This window comes from Apaloderma vittatum, unplaced genomic scaffold, assembly GCF_000703405.1.
Source record: "Apaloderma vittatum isolate BGI_N311 unplaced genomic scaffold, ASM70340v1 scaffold18326, whole genome shotgun sequence".
NCBI classification, from domain to species: Eukaryota; Metazoa; Chordata; class Aves; order Trogoniformes; family Trogonidae; genus Apaloderma; species Apaloderma vittatum.
Genome location: NW_009722549.1, coordinates 84031 through 106244, shown reverse-complemented (window position 1 = coordinate 106244; position 22214 = coordinate 84031). Strand labels below are relative to the sequence as shown.

Sequence of the window (22214 nt, the reverse complement as noted above, 5' to 3'; positions counted from 1 at the left end):
GATAACTGCTTCTGGATTAAATACTCTTAATATCTTTGTTATCTGCAGATTTGGGTGCTCCTTTATCAAGCAGCTGATTTCTCATTTGTTTTGATTTTCTAAGTGAGGTTTTGTTGGTTTTTTTTAGTAAGCTTTGGAAAACCCGTTCTTTAAAATCATATTTAAAGCCCAGGATCGTAGAATAATTTAGTCTGGAAGTGACCTCTGCAAGTCATTTAGTCCACCTACCTGCTTGAAGTAGGTGTTGTTACATCAAGTAGGTTGAGTAGGTAGCTCAGAGATGTACAATCCAGTTCTCTCAGCCTCTCTTCAGACATTACGGGCTCTATTCCTCTTACCTTCACAGCCCTTTGCTGGACTTTCTGTAGTAATGCAATGTCTTTCTCTAACTGGGCAGCCACAAGCTGGCTGTAACACTCCAGGTGTGGTCTCACAAGTTCCAAAGGGAGGGGAGAAATCATGTTCCTTGACTGGGTTGCCCTGTTTTTGCTGAAACCACCCAGGAGGCTGGTGGCTGCCTTGGCTGCAATGGTGTGCTGCTGCTGGCTCAGAGTCAACTTGTCCACCAGGAACTCCAAGGACTTTTCTGCAAAATTGCTCTCTGGCTAGGAGATACCCTACGTGACTGTTTTCCAGTTTTATGGCAGTGTTTGAAAAACCAGAGTTGGTGATGTGTTAAAAATTGTATATCTTTAATTGAGTCTGTGTGGTAGTATTTGTTCTCAGTTGCAACATAGTATCAAAAAAATCCTTGAAGTTGTCTTTGGTTTTGAACAGGAAGCCTGGAAAAACTAAGGTAGCATGCCAATGTCCCAGACTGGCCATTGGGCTCACGTTCTTGTTAGTAGGTGCTTTGGTGGTTTTGGTTTATTTTTTCTCCTTGTTTCTTGTTAGAAACCCTGAAAAAGGGTTAATTCTTCATTTAGGAGATGCCCACCCTGTTAAAGCTGCGAGCAAACTGTAGTTTCTGCATCCTTTCCAGTTTGATTTAGCTTCAAGTCGTTTAAAAAATCTGGTTATTCTGGCTGCTTTATAATGTGAAATAAAGAATTTCTTCCTATCCTGCTATGATCTTGTATTTTGGCAATGCAAGCATGTAAAACTGCATCTCATTTTTCATAGTTTGTAGGGTAGGACATTGTCAAAGAAAGGTTTACGTCACTACAAGAACAGCTCATATATAATCATACATAGTCTTTTTCTTTTTCCTGGCTTCAATGAGTATCAGTCAGAAATAATGCTAGTGAGATCAAGATAATTATTTGATTATAAAGCTGAGGTAGAGACAATGATCTGGCCCTTAGTATTTAGAGTTTTAAATACAAATCATGGGACAAAATGTTGCTAGAAGAATGCGCTCCCTTACTGGCAAACTAAGAAGAGTGCCAGCTCCCAAAGCACTGCTGTCAGAAAAATATCCATTCAAAGAATGTCTCTGAATTTAATAAAATTCTGTTTCTTTATAGAAAGAAGAAAAATTTTACATTTGATTTAAATTTTTATAGTTAAAAAATGGTCAAAGAAGCTGGTTGACTTTATGTAGGACTGGAAGTGGTCACCTGAGCCATTTGAACATATTTTCCACTTGATTATTATTTTGGTTTTACCATATCATGGTTATGATACAAATGTGCAAGAACAACTTTTTCTTGATGCTTTGCTGACTTGAAGTTCTTTCATGCAGAATTCATTTTACTGTCTCAGATGAGAGGCTAAAAATCTGTGATGCAACTCCGACTGTAAAAGATAAATTTGCAAAATAACTCTGTTTTCCCCTGTATCGTTTTTTCAACGTCCCTGTCTCCTGCTACACTGAGGCTTTATAGACTTGCATTTTGTTTCAACTACAAGTCTTAATAAAATATGGTAGATTTAATTAATTTTAAAGTGGCTTGTCTTTTTGGAACCTTTGAATTTCTTTTAAATACTTTAGTTTTGACTAGCCTTTTTTCTAACTTCTGGTTTACGTGATATTTGCACTGAATTGTGGTCATATATTAGAATATTTATGTCTTCAGAATGCCGCATAATTTCCTACAAACAGTTGCTTGCTTTAGCTGTGCTATTTTACTGAAATTATATTAAATTTCAATATTTTAATACAAGTTTTGATTGAAATATTGAATATTTGGTTGAGCATCATGCCTTTCTAGATATCCTTACCATGTGACCATGATCATTTGTCTAAAGGTAGTGTCTGTAAAATGTAATGAAATTCAAATGCAAGGTGAAATAAAAATATCCAGTCTGTAGTCCTATATTGTGTATATGTATTGTCAGAAGAGGGAAAATTGCCTAGGTCTTAGTAGTCCAGTTCTGTCCTTTTGCTACTTTGTCGTACAGTGTCTTTTTCCTTTTAAGGAATAAATATATTTAAACATGTTGGTTGTTTTTGTGTTTTTTTTTTTTACTTTATAGAGCCAGTATCGTGCAGAAGCGCATAATTTATTTTCAAGATGAGGGTTCTCTCACAAAAAAAATTTGTGAACAAGGTAAAGTAAAACATCCTTCTGACCTTCTTCTCTTGTTCTAATTATTTCTCTTACATCATTATATTAAACTAAAATTTTGAGGTCTCGATCAGTTTCATCTAGGCTCAAACTTAGGATCTCTAGTTATATAGTTTCTTATAATACACTTTTCCTTGCCTTCCACTAGTGGGATACTTGCACCTTTTTACCTGGTCTTTGTGTGATACTTGTTTGAATCTTGTGCTATTTCATCCTTTTCTAAACCTAAGCATTGCAGCTAGTTACTGCATCCCACTGGAGAATTTATATGCTTTGGCTGTCCAGACATTTCAAGCCTACTGGGTTTTATAAATCAAATGTGGTTTTGTCCGTATCAGATAAGAACCAGAAAGAAACCTGTTTTGAATCTGAATATGACTGAGATAGTGATGCCTTCTTTTTTAAAAATATGGATTTAAATCATTACATCCACTTACAGATATGATCCAGGTATTCCAGTGTTCTAGTTTAGCTCAACTTAAAAATAAAATAAATCTAAGTTAAATTCTTATTATTTTTTATTTACTGGACTATTATGGCAATTTTGTTGTCCTCTGTCGATTTTGAGTTGTAATTGTTATCGATGGGTACTTTGCTTTTTCAGACTCGGCTTCAGAAGGTGTGACTGACAAACCAATTTTAGATTGTTGTGCCTGTGGAACTGCCAAATACAGGCTAACCTTTTATGGAAACTGGTCAGAAAAAACACATCCCAAAGATTTTCCACGTGAGTATCATTCTTTTACTGTTGTACCGTATAGGGACTGTGAAGAAGGCTAGAGCTTGTTGTATGACGCGTTACTTGTTTACAGCTCAGCAGTGTAAATTATGATGTGTGTGCAATACTGCTAATGTTCAGTATTGAAAATCCATGGCTCTTTCTGCAAATGCTATACATAACAAATGAATTCTTTTGATTTGCAAGGTATTTTGAATGGAAGTGTCTGATACCACATTTTCAAGATTTCTTTGTGGTGAGAAAGAGTATGGGTGCATCACTGAAAGTAATCAAGTTGCAATAGTTTTGCCACAGTAGTGGGCTATGTGGACTGCTGTCTCTCCCCAGTTACAAAGTGGAGAATAACATTAAAGGTTTAATTAAAAAACATCTGATGAGAATTCATACTGAAATTTCTGGAAGTTGAGAAACGATCTCATCCAGACATAGCAATGTTGGACATGGAATCTTCAGAGCACATGGCCTAACTCATTCTCCATTTTACTAAAGACTTAAAGATGCTTTGGTTCCTCTGTGAAGTGATACACTTTCCTTTTGTAGGGACTGTGTGGAACCTTCTCTTTCAATATGTTCAGTAAGTGTCACTTACTGTGTTTCAGGGAAAGCTGCTGTGTCAATGACTTGCGAGATAGGTGGACTCATGGCTAGGAAGATTGAATGGGCAAAACTGGTGGTCCCATCACTGGAGCTTCATGACAGTATCTCTCTGTGGTTTCACAAGGTGCCAGTGTATATTCAAGGAAACAATACTAGACCTTAGATCAAGAAACTGTCCTCTGACACTGTAGTCTCTTCAGCTATAATGTGAGCAGGGACGAGGATTAGTTTTGTTTTTGTTCCATTTGGGGCTCAGATACTTGTTAGCTTTAATGTACTCTGTAAACATCAGCCTACTATGATCCAGAGCTCAGAAGGTGTATTTTGGTCCAAGTTTAGCAGTAGGGAAACTATGGAGGCTTTGTCTGCGGTGTTGCTAGGCCATCTCCCTCATCTATCTATTCTGCTTGCTACACTTTTCTAGCTTTTTTCCACTACTATGGGAGATCATTTTTTATTTCTAATCTATTTTCTATTCTCCTGTGATTAGATTCCTGCATCTGACTTGATCTATTCAATTCTCTACACTGTCTATTTCAATTTTGTTGTCCCACCTTTCACACCTTAAATTTACATTCCTTATGTTTACTTCATTATTCATTTTTCATTCATTTATTCTAGTTTTCAGCCAGTTTTACTGCTACTCTCTACCTTTCGCATTGCAAAGAAAAATATTAAATATTGTCTCATTCCATCACTCTGTCTTCTTCATCTCCTATAGTCTTTGTACGATTACCATACTGTCTGCGCATGTGAACACTTTATTTTCTCCTCCTTCTCCTTTAAGCCCATATTTTTGCAGGCTGTTATTTGACACTTAGGTGAGTTCATTTTTATTCCAGTACTGTGGAACTTCTGTGACTCCTTAGTTGTGCTCAGTTCTCTTTCCAATTCCATCAGATTTTTCTCATATTTTTTTAAAAGCTTTTACTTTTTTTTTCAGCAACACTAGAAACAAGAACAGAAATCCATTTGCCTAGCTCTACAATTCTTACACTGTGAGAAATTTAAGCGAGCAAACTCAGTGAATATAGAAGCACCAAAATTCACTTCTTCACTCTCTTTCTAAATTAAATGGAGTCCCTACTAATGGTTAGGATGAGGATTGGGGGAAGGAGACATGGTACATGTATAGTTTAAGCATGCACAAGCAGAAAAAACAGCTATGTCAGTCTCAACAAGAGAAGTTTTTTACCAGTGTTGCAAAAGTTTCCTGGAAGGTGTGCCCTGTTTGCACATCAAAAGCAAATGTTTCACCTCTGTCTCAGCACCAAGTTGCTGGGGGAGGGTTCTGGCTGCAAGCCTGGGCACAAAGCTATAAACAAAAAGTCTACAACATTTAACTATGATGTAATCGTGCTTTTATCTACTTTTTGCTGGTAATCTGCTGTTGCTACTCAAACACAAATCTAGTGGATTGTAAGAAACTCCATAAGGAAATAACATATTGTTAAATCTTTAAGCAACCACCGAAGTCTTTCCTTACAGATTTCATCCTCAGAATTATTTTATATAGAAACCTAGTATTAAAGGATTATTACATTTCCTGAAGTGAAGTTTTTGATGAAGAAAAAAATATACTAAGTCTGTTTAAGGGAGATGCTTGATTAGCCAGAATACAATCTTTTTCACCACTTCTGCTTCTGTTGCTATATCCAATAATTATTATAATTATGCTATATCTGTAATTCACTGGTTTGTTCTTTTTATTTAAAGATATGGTGTATCGAGGTAGTGAGAACTGATAGCTTGCAACACATACAAAATCTTGGTACTGGAGAAGACTGAGCACTTCAAACCTTTCACTCTAATAAAAATTTAGGAAATACGCTTTGAGGCTGTCTTAGTAGTTGATTTTTATTTTTTTCCCCCCTTGAAAGGACGCACCAACCACTGGTCTGCAATCATTGGTAGTTCTCACTCAAAGAACTACATCCTTTGGGAGTATGGAGGATATGCTAGTGAAGGTGTCAAACAAGTTGCAGAGTTGGGGTCCCCCGTAAAGATGGAAGAAGAAATTCGACAGCAAGTAGGTGTAATTTAGTGCATTCTTTAAAAAAATGCATCCTATCTTGATCTGTGAATGGTTTGTTATTGTCTGTCTGTGAACATCATTCTGTGGGCTAGTTTTCAGTTAAGCAGTTGAGATCTGCCTGTCTTTCTAGACTCATTCTTACTGTGGCAAAAGTCTTTGGAAAAGGGCAAGTAAGTTGCAGTACTCTGAACTTGGACAATCTATGTGTCATGCAAGGCATAAACCAGAGGCAGAGTCTGGACTTAACCATGACTCAACCATGAAAAACTTAAGAGTTTGTTAAAGCAATATCATGTGTTTAAGCCGTGATATTTTTGAGAGATAAGTTAAATTTTTACAACCAAGACAGCAGAGCTCATAATGCCGGGAGCTCTTTTGCTGGCATTTCATTCAGACTTCTTTATTTTAATTAATTTTTTTTTAATTGCACTTTTATCCCTTGCATATCCCTGCCTGCCTTAAAATTTGGTATCATTGTTTCCTTCCTCACACCTCCTGGTCTACCTCAGGATCTGTTTCCTCCGTTTCCATTTCCTTCCAGCCTTCTGTTGTGGGGTGGTGAGAGGATGCAAGTCACTAAAAGCACTCTCCTAAGATGCTTTTGAGGTTTTTGAAGACACAGGAAAGGCAATTTTTGTGCTTAATTCTGGTGCCTGGACCTGTGTGAGCAGTGCAGGGCTGGGGCAGTAGCCCTTGCCTGCCGGGTGCCCGCAGCGGGTAATGTGCTTCCTACAGAGTGGGTTTGGAAAGGTGGGGCGTGTGTGCTGAGTTTTGTGTGCAGTTGCTTAGGTGAATACATAGACATTTATTTATGTAACTGGCATCTGCATCATTGACATTATCTAGACTTTTAGGAAGGAAAATATCCATCTACTGATTTTTATGATTTATTACTGAAAATTTACCATTTAGGTATGAATCAAAGGAAAAGAAGGCTTCCTTAAACAGAGCTTTATTAACTGTCCTAACAATTATGCGCCATTAACTAAAGATTCTCAAGCGTGACCAATTCTGCTCCCCATTTGACAGACTGCTGAATCATCAGCAGCTTTTCTTCTTGGGTGAGCACCTTCGAATGCTCTGATTTGCACTGTTACTGTAAAAAGCCTGTGTGATATTTTTGCATGGATGGTCTTTGGTACTGTAAACTTGTAGTTTGTTTATCTGGAAGAACTTAAAGGTACTAATCAGCCTTTTTGTTAAGCTTTTCTTGGCAGCCTGGAAGGAAAGCCACAGCACATAAGAATTTTACTAAAACAGTCTGTCACGTGGTTGGTGTGTGCAAAGGATAACTCATGCATTGTATTTCAGGGGTTATAAATGAACAAACAAAGGATGGAAAATGCATTATGTAAGCAAAAGGATGTTCACTTACCTCATGTATCTCTGAAATATATTCACTCTTACACTTTGTTTGCAGAAATCTGATTTGCCCAGAGCCTGTTATTTGATAAACTGCCCAGACAGAAACAAATACAAAATTCAGAAGGGGAATTCTGCATCCAAATTGTGATTGTTTTGTTTAAACGAACAAAAAACCATGACGATTAAAACATGAATCAAAAATAATAAAGTATAATGCTAAACGTCATATTCCAGGCAGATAAAACAAGATGAAAATAAACAGAGTCATTGCTCTTTGATTTAAATTTCTCGTATCTCAACAGATTTCAGTTGTGAAATTATTTTAGGATAAATGCTAAGTAATTTTGCCACCAGTTTTTTTTAAACCCAGGATAAGTAATACTCTGCAAATTACTGCTATCTTGAGGAAATGCAGTTTGCATTCTCTGCTCATTCCCTGTGGACACATAGATGACTTTCTTACACGTTTGGTTTAATACTCTCTGAAATGTCACTATGTGCAATGACTATTTCCATTGTCTTCAGTGGCCTCAGATTAGAGCTGACTACACATCCAGACCTTTGAGAAGAGCACGTTTGGCTTTCTAGTAAGATGCTTGTACATTTTTTGACAAGTGGTAATTTAAGTTATGTGGAGACTTTATTAATTTATGTGAAGAATTTATTAATTGAAGGTGAAACCTGAACTATCCAAAACTTTCTACAGAGTAAAATATATAATTGTTATGACTCTATCCAAACATCTACAAAATAGTTCTGGTTTGGATTTTTTAAAACATATATATATATATATATATGTGTGTGTAGTACAAAAAGGGAGTCAAAACTAAGTAATGTTATTGTTGGATTGATCCTGACAGATTTTTTTGAGAAATGTAATTTCAGTATTTCAGTTGAATAGTTACCATTTCATTACCTGTTTTGTAACACAGCAAGATATCCTTCCAGAGAAAAATGGGGTCATTAGATTTTTCTGACTGAAGCCAGTAAATCGCCAGAATTACAAAGAGGAATCTGCAGTATATTGATTACTTTTTGTTGCAGTGCTAGGCAAATTATCATAGTGTTTAATGCAACAGGGACAAAATTTGGCTTTTTGAATTATCTGTTATGGTTTACTTGCAGAAGTTAAAATTAGCTAACCAGCCGGGGAGGTTCAACCGAGTTACGCTTATGCTTGACAGAACAGCTAAAAATTCTCCCTGAACACTTCAGCCTCAGAGACCATGATACTCCAAACAGTGCACTTCAAAGCTGTGATTGCTGCAGAAGTATTTTCATCTGTGCTTGTTTAAAGTAGCAAAAAATTAGTCAAAATGTAACAGCTCAGTTAGATTCCTCCATTGCTCTGTGCATACACCTCTGTTGTGAATTATGGTAGCTTATACGCCTTTTGAAAATCTTAAGGGGTAGATTTTTCATCCTTTCTTTTTGGAAGATGTACCTTAAATAATAATTTAAAATCTCTGGCATGGTGGTAGTTAGAAGTTTTGAAATGCTTGTTTGCTGTGCTAAAATTCTGCCAAAAAGAAACTATTGTCTATTTATGTCATAAAGGGAAGTTTTATCTACCAAGAAATAACTCATGCAACAGGTTGCAGAACACCTTTCCAGGGTGGCTTCCGTCTTTTAATAATCTTCTGTTGGCAACTGTAATTAGGATGATTCAGTTTGTGTTGCTTTTTAAAAACAAACAAACAAACAAAACCTGTTCATCACAATTGTGTTCTTTTTTTAGTACTTTTCACTTTAAAAGGAAATCCAGAAAATACCAACTGTGTCTGGCATAACAGTAAATAAATTGTGTTTCTACAAATCCTTATTCTTCTGAAGAAAGTGTGGGAAATGCCAAATTTAAATTTCTTCACTGAGTTGTTTTCTGTAGGCTTATATAAACAGAATAGTCACTGTATGTTCCTATGCATAAGCTAGTATTTAGTTTTAATAGTTACTGTAGGATCTAACTGGAATTACACTGTAAAAGTTTTGTTTGCTTGTGCAATTGTTTTGCAATCATGTTTGAGTTTTAAAAATAACTAAATATGTGGAATGTTCACTCTGAGATACCAAAAAGAAATGAAACATTCAGCTATGAAGATTTTTTAAAAAGTCATGTTTTTTAATAAAAACTTCATTTCCATTTCAGTCAGAAAAACTACTGTTTTGTTGGTGAAAATAGTCCCTGCAAATACTGGGAAACACATATAATTTTCACCAATTCTGAATAGTACAAAGCACATTCAATTAGTTTAAAAGCCACTAAAGTTAATAATTGTTTTATAAAATGAAGCCCTGATGAGTAAATATTAAATGGTGTATCATTTCCTGGGCCAAAACATGAAAGACTCAATATACTTTAAATAGTTTATGCAGTCAGCAAATAAAAACAAATAGGAAAATTTGTGCTTATTTGAGTACTCCGAAAATGTTGTGCTATGGAGAAGCTCTTAATTATTAGAGCACCGTCCTTATGCCACAGTTACTCCATGTGTGGTTCTTCTGTTTGAAAGATTGTGAGAGCTGGCAGATATTGAACATACTTTGTGCAAAATGTCCTTTTTATGCTTGTAGTTATGTCCTCGGTTTAGAACACCAGTCAAAATATAATTTTGAAATTGTATTTAGCCTTGGGTCAAAGCTTTAGCAAGAGAGTGGCTTGACTAATAGTTCTTGTTCATGTTTTGTCAAGTTGCTTTTTGCCAGTAAAAGAACAAGAAAAAGAAAATGCTGTAAAATTACTGGAAACTCGCTCTGTCAGCAGAGTTGTAAATCTCAGTGAAATGTTCTGGTTAGCGTTGTTTATTTGGATTTGTGGTACATCTTTAATCCGCTTATACTGGTTTTGTGCCTTATTGTCATAGAGAAATGAAGGTCCCTTTTGCTGTTAAAGATATGTGAAAGTCAGACGGAGAATTCTGTGATGGATGGGTGTTTTCCGTGCAAGAAACAGCCTTTGCAATTTAATGTGACCGCTGCAGTCACGCCATAGAGAAGACATCAGACGTGTGCAATTGTTGTTTCAAAAATTCTGTCTCAGAACACTGGGGTGTGTGATGCACTGCATGAAATTCATATACGTAAAATTAGAAAATGCTTCTGGAAATCATCAGCACTGGACAGACTCTTGTTAGGACTTTGTTTTCATAAGAATAACCTCACATTGACTTGCCCGCACCACACATAGCTATGCCATGGAAATGGAGCATCAAAAGTACTTCTCTCCTGACACTATGCTCTGTCCACCAACTGATCTCTGGGCTGCTCCGAAATGTGAAATTTCCCCTGGGTTAAACTCTAGTCCAGCATTTCCATTCAACAAGACAAACAATTTTGAGGAGGTTATTCTGTCAGTGTCAAGGACACAGGTACCCTTCTCGGTGCTCCCAGAGTCAGTGGCTGCTGCAAGGTGAGGTTGTTCTCACCACCTGGGACTGGGAGAAGCTGCATGAGCTCACTGGCTAAGGCTGCCTTTCTTAACCCCTTTCTTCAGAAGTTACTGACAATCTCCTATCTTCCCTCATACCTTGTCAGCTGAGGACTGTTGGCTGTTCTGGTAACAGACAAGTAGAAATGATAGGGGGGAAAAAAATATATCTTTTTATTATTTTATAATTTTCTGTGCTTTGAACAGCTATTACTATTTGATAATAAATAAGGCAGCTTGATTTTTAAAACTCCCCATTGCAAGTGCTCACCTTGCTTAATGTATTTCAGAGGTTTTGCACATCTAACTTGTATAGGAAGTCTTTGAAGTTTTGCAATATTTTGAATAATTACTCAAGTATTGATACCAAACCATGTGCATAACCAAACAGTGGGTTAAGGTTTTATCAGTTAGCTCAACAGTTAGTTTCACTTTCATTTACCTTAATTTTCCTTGCTGCTTATTTTCTTCAAATTATCACAGGCCCCCTGTTTCTACAACAGGAAGAAATACACCTTTTTAGTAAAATCCAATAATCAGGTTCTCTTTGTATCAAAAACCTTCAAACGAGGTCAGAGTCTTTTGGCAGAAGACAGAGACTTCAAGAACAAAAATCAGGTTTAACTCGAAAATTAGTCTTTCCTCAGTGAATTTATGAGGCTAAATCTTGTAGAAATGGAACCAACAAAAAAAGTCATACCCTTTTTCATGTCTGTAATAGTCGGGAGGCCTATCAAAACTTATACAGATTTCCTTTGCCTTTTGATAACTGCCTGGATTACAGTAAAGCAATGCTAGATGAGGGAAAGTTAGAGTTGCTTCTGATAGATTCATTCTATGCAATAATTTTAGCCCTCCAGTACACAGACATTAAAAGTCACAAGGAAATATTGTCTGTTCAAGACAATATGATTAAATTGCTAAACATTCTTTGCTAATTTTAGAGTCTTCTGAAATGTCTTGCCTTTTCATTTTCTGCAGTTAGATTTTATCATACTGTTCTGCTGTTAAAAAATTATTATTATCCTGTAGCAGATTCATCCGATGGAAAGATATGATGAAATGTCTTTCAAATTCTGTTCTTTCAGTCTGCCACTGTAGCATTTTAAAACATGGACATTTCAGATGCATGGATTCTTGTGCTGCTAACACTGAGAGACAAACTCCATCTGACAGCAGAAGTTGAACATTCCTAACATCAGACTTTGGTCAGAGCAATCAGTCTGATCTGGATTTATTTCTTGGAATGACTCTGTTTTGGAATGGCAGCTCTAAATCCTAACAAGGCACAACAGATATGTTTGAGGAGTGACTCTAAGGCACTTAGAAACTGTCTTACGGCAACACAGGCAGAATGTTAAGTAACATAAAGTGTAGAAAAGCTAACACCAATCATGTCAAATTGTTTGATGGGCAGTTGCTCGGCCTCCTCTTCCCCTGGGAGACCCTGCCTGAACTCCTGTTGTCTTTAGGAAAGTCTGGTTTTTGAAGGTCAGGGTACTACTAAAAATTCAATCAGGGAAGAGTTTGCTTCTCTCTGAATGCTTTCATCTGCAGTGCTTAACCTGTGATTAAAATGCAGCGGCTGCATAGCCAGTGGCATTCAACTCCCTATTGAGGTGCTGCAAACGCGCCTGAACTCTCATTAGTAGCATTTGTCAGGAACCACAAGATCTTCCCCTGTTTTTTCTCTTGTTGCATTGTAAATATTGTTCAAAGCAACAGCATGATATAGCAGCTCAAGTTGAAGAGTCCTACTAGCTCATTTGACTTGCAAAAGTTTAATTATTCAGATAAATTTTCGACTTAAAAACTAGGGGAAAAAACCCCACAATGTCAAGTTTGCTGTTCTAACATTAGCCTTTTAGGAACCTCAGTTCAGAACTCTATTACCGTGAGTGCATCAAATGGTTATTTCCAAATAAATTCCAGCAGAACACTCAGAAACACACCATGTACAAATACTGTACATATTTAAAAAACAAATATGGATGCAAATATATGAATGTTACTTGACCTGTGTAATTTTTTAAGACAACTCCTTTTATTTAAATACTTAGGTCACAGATTTGGTTTCAAAATCTATTTATTGCATTTAACATGCAATAAATAAGCATATTCAGGTATTATGTTGTATATGTATTAATGCATAATGAATGAACTAGGTTATTTATGAGTCTTTATTTCAACTTTTAATTTTTTCTTAGATTGCTTTTGCAGCCTGAATCTGAAAGGAGGACTCTAACATGCTGTCGTTTACTTTAGTCAAAAAACAGAAGCAGGACTCCTTAGTTTTAGGTGTGGGAAAATTAACACCAATGGCTAATCTTTAGCTCAGGAAAGAATTACATGCATTTATCTAAGAATCTTTAATTCATTTAATTTATATAACTTGCAGTGTAGAGGACTGTGTTTCACCACTTCAGTATCTAATGCGCATTTGCCAACTGTTGTCATTGTCCTGCCTGCGTTCCCACCTCAGTTTAGGCAGCTCTGTAGCAAACAGAGCTTCAGCACTTTTGCTGCCAGTAGCAATGGTGTTGCCCCAAAGCTGTGTATGATGTTCCAAATATTTTTGGTCAGTTACCAGCAATGCAATGAGTTTGGAAAACCCAAGACCTGAGTGTTAGTATGCGTCCTTTTGAAGTGGGCATTTTTACGGATTACTGCTTGTATTTTGTACACGTGCACATGAGTGTCTCTGGGTGAGTATACTCAGTTTCTTCTGAATTTTACATCAGTTCAGAAATGTTAAGAACGTGAACGCGGGTTACTCCCTGAATATTCATATAATATCAACGTTAGTCATGTTTCTTGATTCACTCAGAAGCCTGCCTATGTGAAAGTCAGTGTATCTTTGCACTCTTGGGACTCATTTGCCTGAGGTGACTTTAGACATAAGGAATGGTTTAACAGACTGTAGTATTGCTGTATTAACTCCCCAGGTAGAAACTGTTGTTCTGGAGAGGTGGCTGTCTTGCATTTTAGCAAAGTGATGTTCCAACGCACTGAACGACAAAGGAAGAAAATTGCACAAAAGAATCCTAGTGCAGAGTATCAGTCTTCCAAGGTGGTCTGTTCTACAGTAGCTCTTTGAGGCTTTTGTAGACAAATTTGAAGTTACAGGGGTATCTATGAGAAATTAAGAATCCAGTGTCCCATCCTGAGAGTTACTGAGTAGAGACATCTTTCCTTGAAATGCTCATTAGATTCAATTAAAAGTTATTTCATTACTTTAACATGACTTTATATCCTTATAGCTGAAGTCCTTAGTTGATTTAGTCCCAGTGATTTCACTACGAAAATTCTGTAAACTTTCTTCTTGGAGTTGGGGCATACAGATCTTTTCAAGTGTGTCATCTCCTGTCACCTCACAGGACAGAGGTCTAAATCCAAATCAAAATTATTTAAAAAGGAAAAACCTTCCAATGTAAAATTCAGATCCGCATTTCAGAGTGAAGTTCCAGGAGGAAGATGTTCTTGCTTTTATATGAGTTAAATAGTGTGTGTGTGTGTGTGTGGTTAAGTAGGAGCAGAGTTTATATATCTGTCTTTATTAATCTTGTTTCTTTCATTAAAAAATAGTGTCTATTTTGTCTGTGGAATCACTTTTATATTTTTGCATTACCTTCTGAAAAAATGCTGCTCAGTCTCAGCACTTCTGCAACAATATTAAGGAAAGTAGATAGAAGAATTCATTTTCACTGAACAAAATACAGAGAAAGCCTACTGTGTTCCATAGGTACATTGTTGTTTTAAATAATTCCCTTTTCAAAAGTTAATTATGTGATTGCTGCCTTACTTAAAAGCTGAGAAGAACATACCTATAATGAGAAAATTTGAATAGATTTTTAATGTATTTTTTAGCTCTCCCTGTGGCTAGGAGTGCTTACTGAGATCTTCATTTACAATAGATTACAGCTACTTTTTTAAAGTACTTTCCCACTCTCCATAATTGATATATTAGTATATCCCTTAAGCATATTTTCTTGTTCATCTTTACTCCATTAAGATTAAATAGAATGGTCATTAGATCATAAAGAAATAAAATATTCACTTAGCTACTTACTGCAAAAAAGCTGCTATTATCTGTCAAATATAAAGATTAACTTTGCCTTCAGGTACATTTTTAATGGCCTTTTAAATATAGCCCTGAACCACTGTAACACAGTTATAGATGAAGAACTTTCTTCATCAGGGGGAAGTATATCTTAATTAGGTGTCAGTGCAAGATTTTTTTGCTCAGCTCATGCTCTTAGCTGTGAAAGACTTTTATCCCTGGTTATCTGAATTCATGATGCAGTTGCAACACAGGTTAAAATTAGGGAGACAATTTGTGCTTTATTACCTGTTATAGAATTTTAATAGCTTTCAATTAAAGTGTCAAAGATCGTATTATATATATATATTTCTTGTTTAAATAAGAATGGAGAATGTGAGTTTGTAAAGATATGAAATAATCCAGTTTTCAGTGTGCAAGCATAAATTGCATTTGCAAACAAGTGTTAAAATATGAAACAAAACTAAAATTTTATTCTTTCCTTTATTCACTGTAGTGCCTCGTTACTTTCCTCCATTGCTCTTTTCTAAGGGAAGAAAAAAGAATATTTCAAATGGTGAAAGTATTTTCAAAGGGCATCAGGAAACACAAAGGACATTCCTATTCTATTTTGTGATTGGGTACTAACAGATAGAAAATGCATAAAACATGCAGCAGTATAACTGCTTAGCTGCTCTTGCCAGAATGGCCCTGTTTATTATCCATCAAACTAGATAAGCTTTGCAAGAGAAATAGGGTATTAATGATTGATTAATTTTATCAGGAGCAATTTCAGTCAGATATTTTACTGATTAGTTTATTATTATTTAGGCTGTCACAATATTTGCAGGCAGAAAAGTATCAATATTCAGTGGGTTTGATTGTTAGTGACGGTGAGGTCTCTCTGTAAGTGCTTGATTCTGGAGCATTTTTCTGCTTGCCCTGGTATTACTAAAATCATTTAAGCTTTGGCCATCATTAAGAATTCTAATAATAAACTTTGGGATATTCTAGCTTAAGGTTATTTTATTAGGTTTTTAAAATGATGATTTCTGTAACACTTAAGGTGTGCTATAACGGCATTCTATGGTTTTGCCTTTAAGGTAATAATTCTTTAGCAAAAAACCCCCTTATTTTTCTTCAGTAGCACTTGAGGGGTTTTTTAGCTGCAGACACTCTCCTGAGTGCCCCCGGATCTCCAGGGCTGGGTCAGGGACCCACACTGGCAGCTCGGCGCGGGTGCCGATGCGATCTCAGCACGGCCGCTCTCTCCCAGCCTCAGAAGGGAGTTGCGCTCTTCTGCTTGACTCGCTGTTTTGACACATCTCCCTGAAGTTTGGTGGGCCTTGTCATTTGATTGGAAACACAGCCCCTGTGATGCTTATAGGAAACGTTTTTTCATCTTTTTGTCTGCTTTCCTTGGGTGAAAACATTCTTATTGACACGTCCCTCGCTCATTATGTAAAGCAGGTAATTAGCTGATTACTGGTGCTCCACTTTGCAGTATGACTGGATATATGTCACTCTCTGCAATGTTGTGGAATAATCTTCAGAAGAGGGCAGTATCCTCAGAAGCTGCTCCTCCAGTGTCTCCTTTAGTATCCTGGAAGCCTTTCTTCTCACTTTGTGCCGGACACCTTGTGCGGGTCCCACAGCCCACAGCAACTGGCATCAGACAGGTACATCCACCCGAGCTGAGCCTGTTGCTGTGCCCCTGCCTCCTCTCCCCACTCAGGCTCAGAGCTGCAGTCAAGTACCCTTGATCACCTCAGTGAAGCTCCTGGAGTCAAGGGCTGGAATTAAAACAACAATAAATAATCAAGATAATTTGATCCTTTGACACAAATTGTAACTGTTTTCTGCCTACCTATACGGACCACAAAAGCAGCGTGATTTCTTATGTATTTGTTGTGCAAATAGAGGAAATCAATTCCTTACATGTTTAGTCTTGCCTTCTCAATCTCATCTTTCTTTCTAATCTTATTGTAATTGCACTGAAGAGCATTGTAGTAAATGTAGATTAACTTTTTCTGAAATTGTTTTCTGTGCTTCTCTTAAAGAGCTCCTATGTTTCCACCTCACCTAGATTGTATGTCATTATTTGCTCAATTCTTAAAATTCTTAATTTTAGGATATTGCAGAGTTTTTAGGGCATATATTCTTTTCTTTAAATAGCTGTTCAAATTAAGTGAAGGAATTCAGTTGCAGGCCACTTATTCATCTATAGTGTTATATGAGAAAATTTTTCACTCCTTTTTTTTTTCTGTGGAAGGGACAATAAGCTAACTTGTAAGTCCGTTGTCAGTTTTTATTTCTACTTTCATATCCTTTTAACATCTGTTTCAGGCAGACGAGACTTTGTTTCAATTCCAATCCTGTTTTGGCCAGTGTATGCTGAAAAAAAATACTGTGAAGCATTGTTAAATTTACAAGTAAATTATGCAAATTCCTATGTACTCGTAATACATTTCAACTGTCCAGATGTTAACTAAAACCCCTAACACTTCCCATGTACTAGTGGCTTTGAAGAGAAACAAAAATAGCAATACAAAACCTCCCCAACAAATAACAGTTAAATGCATTGCTTCCCATAGCTATATGCTATAGGTCTCTCATCTATTTGATAGAAGTGGAAAAATATCTTGCTTGTTTCAGAAAACATTAGAGCTTTATGATCCTATAAAATTTTATTTTTTGGTAATAGAAAAGATTGAGCCTTATCCACCTAATACAGTGCTGCTTTTGTGCTTGAAGCACCCACAGCGAAGGCTTCGACATAAGAGAAAAATCTCTGCGAGATGGATGATTGAGAGGAGCAATACATTTCTCATCAGAATGTTTATAGTGAAGATTTTTTTATTTTTTTTCTAACCTTCTGTTGCTGGCACGTAATAATGTAAATGCTTATGGATATATGAGCTAGACAGTAGACCAGATTGATACCTGTTGTTTTCCTCTCAGATGAGCTTGCTACTTTTCCATTAGACCTAGCATAGACCCAGGTTGTTTTAAAGGATTTAAAAGAAAGAGTGAAAAATACAGGCAGATAAAGGGAAAAGAATGATGACCAGTTTGCGCTTGACATTGCTTTTTCCCTGAGATAGTCGCTTATGTCCCCAGAATGTTCGATACCTTTCGGGAGAAAAAAGAGGTTAATGGTACTCTTTTTTCTCATTATGGTCTTAGGAGAAAAAATGAATATATATTCATCCAGTACATGTTGGTGAAACATATAAAAATGCAGGAGGAGGGAATGGCTTGCAATTTTTTTACACGTTTTGCTAAACTGACAACAGAATGCCTCGATGTCATCATTAAGACAAGAATTGTTTTCCCACAGTGATGTCCAGTAATATTTTCTGCTCACAGAAGCTTCATCTAACGGTTTCAGAGCATGTTAAAAATGATGTTAGGAAATGTCTTCTATTAAATGACGAAAGTTTGTAACAGTGTGGAGTGATTAAGTGCCTTCATGTGTTACAATTTGGTGACTAAACTTGGATTTAACTTTTGGACCAATTTAAGGACAAATAAATTTGTAAAGCTTTTCCTGGTTGCTATGTAGAAAATATTCATAATCTCCATCAATAAGTATTTTTATGTTGATGTCTCTCTATTGTCTGTTAGCTCTAGACTGAATTGTGAAAGAGGAAGACTGTGTTCCAGTTTAAAACAAAAACAAAGTCAAAGGGTCTTTTCTTTGGCCAATGCCTTTGAATAGTGATTTTGCTTGTACACGACTTTCAGAGTTGCTTCAGACTAAACAGGTGAAAGAGCCATATTCAAACCTTAATTTGCACGGGAACTTGATACCTAAGAGCTAGTGAGAATATGAACTAATTAAGATAAGGTGGATAATGTAGAATGTATTTTGTTACCTGTTTTTTTGGTTGCAGAAAATCTGCTGATGACTGTATGAGGTAGGACTTTAGGAGCCGGGATTCCTTGGCTCTGCATCCTGCAATACTGGGCACTTCAGTCTGTCCTTGGATAGCTCTGACAGACTGTCAGTCTAGGAATTGCCTGCAATGGTAGGCAGAACATGTATATGCCGTGACAGTTACTATTGTATGTGATTTTGTAAAGCACTTGTAAAATACTGTCAAGGGCTTTTGATTTTCAAGAAAGGGAACGTTTGTGCTGTTAGCCTAATACCACAACCCCATGCAGGAGGAGGCTGACAGTGAAGGAGAGATAGGAAGGACCGGATTGTTTCTGAGGTAAAAGGCAAATCATTTGATCATCATTTGAGGAAGATCTGACAAGATTCTGTAAGAATTAATTGGAATCCTTTTAACAATTTTACCCTTCTGCAAGAGTGGATGAAAGGAATTTGACCTGTTCTTTATATGATAGCTAAGACTTGATGATACTGCCTGCATTTCTTTCAGTTTGTGAAGCATGAAAAAATAAGATGGGTTCCAAGCAGTAGGATAATTCTATTTTCTTCAGAGGGTGTGAGAAGAGAAAGGCTGCCATGTGTTGATGAGATCAGCACTTTAATAGCAGCTGTTTATCTCAGAATGCTCTCTAGAGGTAAACACAACGATCACTTTTAAAGTTAAAAGCATAATTCAGCTTGGCTGTTCTCTTAATCCTGTTCTTACTGAGATGGCTTGGTTCAACTGATCTATTTAAATGGTGAAGAATGCAGAAGCCTGTTTTTTCAAGAATGCTTTTTATACTTGTTTTAGCTTGATTTAGGATTCAATAGCAAACACACACACACAAATCTGTTTTTAAGGAAAAAGACTGATCAGTCTGGGTGGAAATATAAAGAAAAAACATTTTTTATGCTGCACTTGGGAAATGCAAAGCTGACAAAAAGTGATTTTGCAAATGACAAAAAAATTTATACGTTCTCGTCGGGAATGACACAGATCACTGCAACCACTTTTGAGGTGAGAATCAGTGCTGCTTTATATGTGTGGTAAACTGGTTGCTAAGGAATAGGTAGATTGAGCTTTTCACATTAAACCATAGGCTAATACCTGTGGGAGATTCTTATTAGAGGCTGGTTATAGATGAATTAAAATGAATTTAGAGATAAAAAGATTGGAAAAAGGCAGTATCCCCAAACTCAAGGATTCGGTGATTTTACAAAGACTTAGTCTAACAGTCTGTCTGATAAAAGCCCTGATCATAGCCTTTTTTATGGCTGTTTTGGTTGCTGGTAGAAGGGAACCTCCTGCTTTTGCGTCCATAGATTTAATTTTGTGCTTCTGAGGGTGGATGTTTAATACTCCAGCTTTTGTTTCCCTTTCCAGTGAGACTGTACACTTTCTGCTAGCGTAGCAGCAAGGAGCCCATCTTGTTCTGCTCCCTTCCAAGCAAACAATAGAGCTGTTGTTCCCTTTCTTTTCCCTTTTCTGGGCACTCAGCTTACAGAGGGTAAGATCTTAGAATGGTGCATTGCTGTGAGTTTTGTGGATGCGGGTATTTGGGTGTTGGCTCATAAGTACACTTTTACTGAGTCCACAGAGTGAAAAAATTATACATTAGTCCTCTGTACTAAATTAAAGAGTTTCTCACTGCAGGTGTATTTGTCAAAAAATAACTGCTCTAAGAGACATTATCCCATAAAGAAAACACTTCCACAGTCAGGTAGGATTATAATTGCTTGTCCAAAATTCAAAGAAAGTTTTAAATATGTCCATCAAAGCATTCACAGGGTAGTAGTTCAGATCTTTTCATACACATTTTCACAAATTGTACCCGTAAATTTTGCAAACAAGACAATGTATTTCTCTGAAAACTTTCAATTGTAGATTATTTCCACAATTAGTTTTTCCTTAATATCCTTCTAGAAGGATATATCTCTAGAAGTTGGAGCTGTTCCAATTTCCTCCTCTGATATAAAAATGCTATTTAAAAAAAACTAATTAAAAAAATCCCTGTATGTAATTGGCTACCTATCATAGGCATTTCCTTTACGTTTTCACATTTACTTGACTTGAGTTACTGAGTTTAATAATGGTCAAGAAGCAAGTATAGACATGAAAAAAAAGGAATAGTTAACACTGAGGAGAAATGTATTGATTTAATTAAATTTCTGTCACATGCCCTAGAAAGAAATGTCAAATTAAAGCCAGTTATATTGGATAGATATTTCAGATCTGACAGAAATGAAGTCTTTATTAATTCCTTGATTCCTAATTGTTTTATTTGCATCACAGCACACCATAGCTCCTTGATGTGGTTCTACTCTTGCTCCCTTTGCAGTTACTCAGGACTTGGGCACAGGAGAGAGGAATTCAAGTCTGTCTCCTTAATTGCTTAGTTTGTTTTAGCATCTATATGTTACCTGCAGGATTTATTTGATGACCACTGGTACCGCTGTTATCTGAAGACTCAGCTCACAGTCTCTTTTATCTTATGGCACATCCTGACGGCTATGAAGGCTGGGACAGTGCACATATAAGGACTGGGAACAAAGAAGGTGGTTTGGAAGAGAAAATTGCTCTATTTCTTGCTATCTAAGGCTACTCCTGAGCATTTGAAGGTGCAGAGTAAAAGCCAGTAAAAGCCCAGACTTCTTGGCTGGAGGCCTTAGCTCCTGCCCCGTGCAGTCGTAACTCCATCTCTGCCTTCTTTGTCTCTTCTCTTTCTCCTTCTCGACTCGCTTCAATGGAATCAATTTTCCTTTGTTATGTTTTTTGTATCTCACTGATTTGATGGGTTTGGTTTTGTTTTAGGGGTTTTTTTATTTGTTTTTTATTTTCCTGTCTTCCTTGTACACTCACGTCAAACCCTGTTGTTCTTCCTTCTTGAAGAAAAAATAATTAAAAGAATAGAGTTGAATTGAGCTATTCCTGCCCTGCTGTAGTTATGGAATTATGGTGCTATTTAATTTGAAGAAATTAGAAATGTGTGCATCCTGCAGTATTGTTCTTTCAACTCTTGACTTCGTATCCATAGAGCAAATATTGTTTCATAACTTCTCCCCATTGCTTTCTGTGGAGATTTGTAGTGCAGACTGAGCAGTTTTCTTTAAAGAGAAAAATGTAGCTTTAAAGAATTTGAGCAAAATCTTAAAATTCTGCAATTTTATGTGCAGAAAAATTCTTCAACTCTTACACTGGAAGCTGTTCTTTCCTTCTTTTTTTTTTTTTCTTCCAATGCACACATTCTTTCCAAACTGCAGTTTGAAACCCAGGAGAAAACAGAGAGAAAAGAGTCTTATAAGCACAAGAGAAACTCAACTGGTCAAATGCTTTTATTTTATTTCAGAAAGGACCTTGCACACTACCAGACACAATGTTATATTATGATCTTTGAAATTGTCAGTGCATTTTTTGTTTGAATCTCCTGTGAGTGTTTTGGACCTGATGGCCCCTGCCAAATTTGAGCCTATAATTTTTTTAAAAAAAATCTTCCAACATTTATATAGGTTTTAGTGCTTGTTTTTGTTACTGCAGTTGTTGTACAGTGAAATTTTCTGTACATTTTCCACCCCATCTTTTTTTTTTTTTTTTTTTTTTTTTTTTTTTTTTTTTTTTTTTTTT

At 36.4% G+C, this 22214-nt stretch overlaps 1 protein-coding gene across 1 annotated transcript in view; it reads left to right on the top strand.

The window, feature by feature from the left end:
• Positions 1-22214, top strand: part of SPON1 (spondin 1, extracellular matrix protein) — a gene marked incomplete at its 5' end in the record, with an annotated part of 105656 nt that overhangs the window by 5784 nt on the left and 77658 nt on the right. Inside the window, 3 exons of the mRNA XM_009871816.1 lie at positions 2419-2492; positions 3115-3237; positions 5727-5875. Of these exons, the coding sequence (XP_009870118.1) occupies positions 2419-2492; positions 3115-3237; positions 5727-5875 (346 nt within the window). The remainder of the gene's footprint in view (positions 1-2418; positions 2493-3114; positions 3238-5726; positions 5876-22214) is intronic.